The sequence below is a fragment of the Sorghum bicolor genome, chromosome 6, assembly GCF_000003195.3.
Source record: "Sorghum bicolor cultivar BTx623 chromosome 6, Sorghum_bicolor_NCBIv3, whole genome shotgun sequence".
NCBI classification, from domain to species: domain Eukaryota; kingdom Viridiplantae; phylum Streptophyta; class Magnoliopsida; order Poales; family Poaceae; genus Sorghum; species Sorghum bicolor.
Genome location: NC_012875.2, coordinates 3,259,368 through 3,267,566, shown reverse-complemented (window position 1 = coordinate 3,267,566; position 8,199 = coordinate 3,259,368). Strand labels below are relative to the sequence as shown.

The 8,199-nt window shown below is 42.2% G+C and overlaps 1 protein-coding gene across 3 annotated transcripts; it reads right to left on the bottom strand.

Annotated features, from left to right (window-relative positions):
• Positions 2,683-7,663, bottom strand: LOC8083410. Of its 3 annotated transcripts, XR_002454507.1 has the most exons (4): positions 5,722-7,663; positions 4,493-4,644; positions 4,264-4,412; positions 2,683-3,081 (listed from the first exon to the last, which is right to left on the bottom strand). XR_002454507.1 is itself a non-coding variant. In XM_002446055.2 (2 exons), the coding sequence occupies exon 1, from the start codon at positions 7,417-7,419 to the stop codon at positions 5,737-5,739; it is 1,683 nt and encodes a 560-aa protein (XP_002446100.1). In that variant the 5' UTR covers positions 7,420-7,663; the 3' UTR covers positions 2,683-3,081; positions 5,722-5,736. The 3 variants fall into 3 exon arrangements, 1 of the variants encoding a protein (XP_002446100.1); XR_002454506.1 differs by having other exon boundaries at positions 4,264-4,644; XM_002446055.2 differs by lacking the exons at positions 4,264-4,412; positions 4,493-4,644.

The following is an 8,199-nucleotide window of genomic DNA, read 5'->3' as shown; positions in this document are numbered from 1 at the left end:
ATCTCTTCTCTTTTATTTTACTATTTTTTTTCCTTTCTTTTTTGGTACAAACTTTTTTTTTGCTTTTGCTCTTTTGATATTTTTTCCTCAGCAAGAAGCACACACGGACAAACCACAAAAAATTTGAGCTCAATTGGATAAAAGATGTGGCCTATAAATAGAAGGGATGCTCGGTCTTGGCTGAGGTTGAGCACCTCAAGGGACTTAGTAACCATGCTTGAGTGTGCTTGGGAGCCCTCTAACTCATTTGTGCTTGCAAGAGCTTGATTCGATTGCAAGTGAGTGATTCTAGTGAGTTGCATTGCGAGATTGCTTCAAGTGGCATTAGGTGATCGAGTTGCAAGCCAGTGGTGCTTGTTACTCTTGGAGTTTGCCACCTCCTAGACAACCTGATGGCGAGTTCTCCGCCGTGAAGCCTACAAAAAGGTTGTGTGGTGCTCTAGAGAAGTGATTATGAGAGGTATTGTGCTCATCCCGTGGGTGCCGCGAATAGCAACTTTGGTAGAGCATGTCATTGAGTGCTCTCATCTTGTGGAGGTTCTTACGACACCCAAGTGGTTGGCTAGGCGTGGTGCCTATAAGCACGTGAACTCCCAAGTGAATCGACTGATACAATGGGGACTAGCTTGTTGGCAAATAAGTGAACCTCGGGGATAAAATCATTGTGTCAACATTATTCTTTCGGTTGGTTTGCAATGCCCTTACACAAGCTTGCATTTATTCTTTTATATATATTGTGCTTGTGCAGTGGCTCTTGTAACTAGTTTAGCTTGAGTAACTTGCTAGTTGCCTTCCTTGCTTGTGTAGGATAGAATTAGCTCTCTTGTGTAACTAGTTGGCATGAGTAGCGTTGCTATAGTTACTTTGCTTAGTTTGTGTAGCTAAGTAATTTGAGTTCTCTAATTTGACCAAGAGTAGCCTTGTTATTGACCATTGCTAGTGAGCTTAGATTTTATGCTTTTGCATACTAGCATGTCTAGGAGCTTCCTGGTTGTTTGAGTAGTAGTTGCATATGTTTGTATGAACTTGCTAACTAGAAATGGTTAGGTGAGCTCTAGCTAGCCCGACACTTGTTTAATTAGATGTTAAAGAATATAGTTAGTTTTGACTAGATTGATAGTTTTAATTCCGCATTTGTTGTTGTTAGTCGGTGCAATTAATTTTAAAAAGGACTATTCACTCTCCCTCTTATCCATTATCTCGACCCTACAACTTGGCTAACCCTTGTCTTGGGCAACCACGTAGCCATTTGAGGCAAAATGATCTAAGTTGGTCTACCATGCATTTGTGGACCGTCAATCCTTATTCCTTAATCCTTAATAAACTGGTTTCTCTTGTGAGATTCCTATGAAATTCAAGCATTCCAAAGGGGGTATAAAGTGAGAGGACGCTACTACTCAATCTGTCCATAAAAGGATGTAATTCTTGTTTTTAAAAAAATCAAATAGTTTAAACTTTAAGTCAAAAAAATATAAAAAGGTACTGACATTCATGATTCAAAATAAATACTATTGGATCAGTTATAGAATATATTACCAAAATAAATTTATTTGTAGATATAAATGCTACCAATGTCTACTATAAATTTGGTTAAACTTGAGTTAGTTTGACTATCATGATCCCATAATTGTTTTTTTTAGACAAAGGGAGTACTACAAAACAGAGTATGTATATGTTTGCTGGAACCTGAGTTAATTATAACAGAGCAATACTCTCTTTATCTCAAAATAAATGAATTTGACCTTAGAATACCAACAACCCCACAAAAATCAGTCTTCTTTTATCATCGCTCCCGGAACATACGAGTACAAAAGGAAGCTCATTTGTACAAGTATCTTCCACAGGTTTCTGGTGTACAATACGTTCCTTTGCCATGAAAAAGGAAGTAATCAACTCGTCTTATCCAAGGCACCGCGCCCAGACAAGTGAAGCCAGCGCTGGTATTTGTGCCGCAGTAGTACTAGACAAGTGAAGGCGCGGCCTTGTTTAGGTGACCCAAAAAACTAGATTTCCCGTCACATCGAATCTTGCGACATATGTATAAAGCATTAAATATAGACGAAAATAAAAACTAATTACACAGTTTGACTATAATTCACGAGACGAATCTTTTGACCCTAGTTAGTCCACGATTAGATAATATTTGCCACAAACAAACGAAAGTGCTACAGTAACCGAAAACTTTTCTTTTTCGTGAACTAAACAAGGCCGCATTTCATTTCTGTAATCCATGATGCAGTTTTTTCCGCCCATCATTAACTGGACGAACAAGCATTTGATCATTGGTTTATAGACCCTGCTTCTGAATATTTATTTACCTGCTCATTCCATATTAGAGGTGTCTAGATCCACTCACCTAAGTATTCAATATCTCAATCTAGCTAATAGTAAGAGCTAATAGATTGAAAAAAGAATTTTTGTCCTTTTACCCATCTTTGTCTACATGCCACCTAATAAAATATATATTTTTTAAAAAAAAACACACAATAGACAAAACCACCAGTGCATGTATTGTTTTTGCTGGTGATCCAAAAAGCACCTACTTTGGTATGCAAACAAGGTTAAGTAGTGCCTCAGTTCACATGGAGTCACGCATGCCTTCATCAGGACAAGCACCGTGACAAAAAGAAAACCCATCACTCAGCCCAGAGTCATGTGTTGCATAATCAGGCACACCACTCATTATCCCAATCTTCCGCATCATTTCCATTATCATCAGTAATGGCACAGTACAGTGTTTTTGTTTCACTGAGCTAGATCAGGGGGAAGGTTTAGGGAGCATTCCAGGTTAAAACAGTTATACATTTAGAAAGCAAAAGACCACTGGGTCTACACCAACAGTATTCACTCGTCAATCTCATCAGATACATACATATACCAGACAAGAGCAAATACCAAACTGATGACAAGCATACATTCTAGAGCCCTGCCATGGCCATGCCAAAATCATCTTGACCAGGTAGCAAGGTCCTTCTATATATATTGCTTCAGAACTGACTGCATTTCTCCTACTAAACTTCGGGAACTCAGTCTCTAGACGAAGGCTGGCGATCATCAAAATAAGGAGCTCCTCCAGCAGAGCTGATTCATAATGGGAAAGTCAACAATCAGTCTACTAGCTCATAGTTTTGATCAATGCCAGCTTATGCGGCAAACAGAGAAAATTAAGATAGTTATCCAGAGCAATAGTCTATAACAGCTCTGACAGAGTAATAAAACTTTAAGTCAAGAGAGGTCTCATGCTCCATACATATGTAAATTATTATATGACTTACTATCTCATTTATAGAGACAAGCACTAGGCAACTAAATTACAAGCGACAGAACTATACAGAGTAAGACTGGAGTGAGGGGTTTCATGACTACCATTTTGTGCCAGTGAACCAAGATTGGAGTGAGGTGTTTTATGAACTAAGATTTGCAACAACATACATAGTTCAATTTGCTCTTTGCATATATATTTTTCTTAACAAAAGGCATATCCCAGAAAGTACACATTGTCATTGCAACAATTTCCAAATTTAACCCTCTTTCTTAGTGGATGTGGTCACCATTTTCTGACATTTTTGTTTCTATGCTTCATTTAAGCAATATAATAGGAGTATACATCAGGAAGTTCCTGTAAAAAAAAGATGAATCACACATTTTTCTCGCATTGTGGTATCAAGTAATTTCTCAAAACCAAGAGATGAATCGCAGTATCACACATAATATTTTCGAGTAAGCAGATTATAGATCAACAATGTACACTATGCCTGTAATCCGAGCTAAATATGAAAACCAAAATACTCTGGCAAAACAGAAACACAAAAAGACAAAATAAAAAATAAGGTAATTCATAATGGAATAGTTAAATATCAGTAATACTAATATATCGCTCATAGCCTCATAGTTTGATTAATGCTAAGCTTTGTGGGAAACTCAGAAAATTAGACACTTATCCAAAGCAGCAGTTCACAGTAGCTTAGCCAAAGAAATAAAACTTCAAGTCAAGAGAGATCTACATGCTTCAGACATATAAATTATTATATGACTCTTCTACAAACAGAAATACTAGGCAAGTAAATTATAAGCAACAGAATTCTCAAGAGCTAAGGCTGGAGTGAGAGGTGTTCCATGAAGACAGATCAGTAATGATGTACAGTCCTGTTTGCTCTTTGTAGTTGAATTTTAGCACCTGCTTCTTATACAAATAAAGTTTGCTTAATAATTGGCATATATTAGACACTAGACATTGGCATTGCAATAATCTCCGAACCTAACCTGGCCTTCCCATGGATGTGGTAAGACAATGTGATTAACTTTTTTTCTCATATTATTGTTTCTAGTCTTCTTTTTAGTCACTGCTATACACATCTCAAGTTCCTGGTCGCTATGAAGCAGTCTGGAAAGAGCTTGATCAAGTGGAGCAGCTGTGAAGAACAGAAATGGTTAATGGTCTGAAAGTTGAGTGTGCCGGTGTTGCAGCACTCTTTGATATTGAGCTATATACCCCTGCTCACAACAATCTCGCTGGCGCAGAACCACACATACAGCTTGCTACCGAAGAGTGCAGCAACACCCGCATGCTCAACCTTCAGATCATTTCTGTTCTTCCACAGTTGCTTCGCTTGATCAAGCTCTTTCCAGAATGCTTCAGGAACGCTGCAAGGATCATGAGTCAGTTCTAAGATACAACTGAATAGTATTCGAAGGTGCAGCTCGTGATATATAAACAGATAGATATGAGACAATCTAGTTACATAAGTGCGATGGATCAGTCTTTTCTCCTAACTCTTTCATTTGCAGGGCTGAAACTATTTAATTTTACAGGTGTAGAGCACAAAATATTTGAATCTAAGGGTTTATAAACCTCCACAGGTTTTACAGTATGGGCAATTCTTTAATCGCATATCATAGTTCAATGACAAAAACTACTCTCAAACTACTATTGTGGTCCATAGCTAATATCATATCCAATAAATGACTGAAAGGCAACACAGAGAAACAGACACTGCTTTTGCTTTATAAATTGCTCAAATTATAATTAGAATCAGCAGAATAAAAAAGACAGACATGATGGATTGTCAGTAAGTAAGTAAAAACAGGATTGGCCAAAACAACTCTATGTTTGTGACAAGGCTTTATGATAAGTTGCTCATATATTTAACCACTCTCTCTTTTATTTTTAGCCAAACATAGTCAAGTTGTAAGCAAAACTCAAATTATAATCAGAACCAATAGAAATAAAGAAGACAGATAAAGACATGATGGATAGTCAGCCAGTAAGTAAAAGGAGGATCGGCCAAAACAACTCTATGTTGGTGACAACAAGGCTTTATGATAAACTGCTCACATATTTAACAACTCTCTTTTTTCCCAAATCTAGTCAAGTGAACACTGAAACTCAAGTCCCGGATTCTCAGTTATGGGATCTGTAAACCTTATAGGCTTCAACCACATAGACAGGAATTCATTGCTTACATCTTCGGAGAGAACAAAGGAAAAACTTCCTTACAAAGCTCACATTTCCTAACATGTTGGTGTAAAGTAATTTCTCATAACTGGAGGATGGATCACAATTCACACATCTAAAAGTTTTCCAGTAGGCAGATGATAAACCACATATATATGTACTCTATACCAGTGAGCTAAATATAAACACCAGAATAGTCTAGAAAAACAGAAACATACACACACAAAAAAGAATAAACATAAGATGCATGATCACAAATAACTTACTGGTTCATGATCTGATCACAGCAATGAAGCATCCAGGTCAGGGAATAGGGCGAGCGCTATGTCCTTCTTTACATCCTGCACCACATCCTCTGCAGCTTGCTGCACACGGGCAACATCTACCGAATGCTCCTCCTTGAGCCAGGTGACGGCAGCATCATGCGCCTGGTTGAGCTTGGCAACCTCAGCAGCGTGCTTCTCCTTCGCACGAGCGAGGTCGGTCGCATGCTCCTTGTTGAGCCGAGCGATGCTGGCTGCGTGCTCCTCGTTCAGGTGCTTTGTGAGCTGTACAACTGCAGAGGCGTGCTCCTCCTCGAGCTTAGCAACCTCGGCCACGCGCTCTGCCTTCACACGGGTGACAATAGCCGCCTGCACCTCGATGAGCTGGGCATGCTTCTCCTTGAGAAGGTCATTCTCAGCATTTTTCTTATACAGGTACGCCAAGAACTTGTCATTCATAGCATCAGACTCTTGTAACTTGGCCTCGGACTCTTGTAACTTGACCTGAAGCTGGGCGATAAGGTTGTCCCGCTGCTCACCTTGCATTCTCACCATGTCGTGCTCAAAGTCGGAGTTGGCTGTACAAATCCCCGGCGGCAGTGAGATCCTGCTGCTGCCTGAGGCTCCATCGAACGATGTACCTGGTCTAATTTCCATCCCCTGCAGCGACGGCGGTGCTGCCGAAATGGTAGAGTTTTGAGGCGTCACGGCCGCCGGACTCAGACCAGGACACCTGCGCTTCCGAGGCATCGAGTCGTCATCCTCACCGGCGGCGTCGGCGGCCCTGGCCGCTCTGGCTCCCGCTTCCAACACCGCGTGCAGCTGAGCCTGCGAGGTGAGAGCCAGAGCTTGGGCGCTGGCCGCTGCGCACTCCGGTTTCACGATGGGCGCGGGCGTGGAGTGCAGCTGCAGCATGGTGAGAGCGCCGACGGGCGGGGCATGGAGGCTCAAGTAGTCCTTCAAATCGATGCACGGCATCTGCTTCAGCTTGTCTACCGCCGCATCCGTGAGCTCCACTGCGCGGGCGTCCTCCCTCCTGGGCTTGCCCCACGCCACCGGGCACTTCCACGGCATCCCCTCCGGGGATTTAAGGAAGAAGAACCTAGTTTTCCAGTCGCACCTGGTGGGCATAGCGCCGGAGAAGAGGCGGCGACGGCCGGCGCAGGGCTGGAAATGGTGCCACCCCGCTCCCGTTGGCTTGTCCTTGTGCTTGTACTTGTAGTGAGCGTACAGGGAGAAGAAGTATCTGAAGGCGGAGACCAGCGGCTCGACGCCGGCGTCCTTGCAGCGCAGCACGAACGCAGCCATGTACTTCCACGCATTGGGGACCAATTGGCTCGGCGCCAGGCGGTAGTGCCGGAGGAGCTTCAGGTAGAAGTCGTGGAGCGGGAACCGCAGACCGGCCTCGAGCGCGTCGGAGTAGATGCACAGGGCATTCGAGCCCTTGGGCGGCGTCTCGCACGCCGCGCACCTCAAGCTGACGGCGCGCACCGGCTTCAGCTCCCCGGGCACCCCGTACTTGTCGCACAGGGCCACCAGCGATTTTTGCTTCGTCAGCGCGGACGAGATCTCCGCCGCCGCCGGCCAAGACAAGTCGCCGCCGCCGCCTTTGCTGAAGAAAAGCTGTGAGGTTGCATCGTCGCAGCTCGCTGCCAAGCCGAGGTCCACGACCTCGCAGGAGCTGGAGGAGGCAGCCGCCATTGTAGGCGAGGTGTACGAGACTGAGCGCCGGCGCGACGAGATCTTTTCTGCGGGCTGCGGCGGGTTCGAAGTGTCTCACCCGCCGGCTTAGCGCCTGCGGCAGCGAGTCGGATTAGCGCGTGCGGAAGGGCGACGGCGGGGTGGTAGAGGACGCCATGGTCTTGGACCGGCGTGCTGCCTGCTGCGGCGGAAGGGGAACAGAGCCGAGCAAGAATGGATGTCTCTGGCGTTTGGTTATACTACTCTTTCTTCTTCTTTTTATTATTATTATTTAAGGTCTTTTATAGTTAGTAGCACATTTATAACTATACTAATTACTACTCTCTTTATCTACAAAAGAGTCAATTTTTAGAGTTATCCTAAGTCAAACTTTTTAAACTTTGATCAATTTATAAAAAATACTAAGATTTATAGTATCAAATTAATATTATTAGATTCATCATTGAATATATTTTTATATGATACGCATTTTATAGCATAGATATTAAAAGTTGGTTAAATTAAAAAAATAACTGGTACGGATTCTAGAAATTAATTCTTTCGTGAACCGAGAGAGTATTCAATCATGAACTAATTAGATTTAAAAGATTTATTAGTTATTTTTCAATATATATTTAATATTCTATGTATGTGCTCAAATATTTAATATGATGGAACGAAACGTAATGTACTGCATCCACAACAAAATTGTGTGGAGTAATTATGGTAAAGAACATTTGGTGAACAGATTACTATAAAAACAATTATAAAATATGCAACATGTGAAATGTCTTAAGTTAA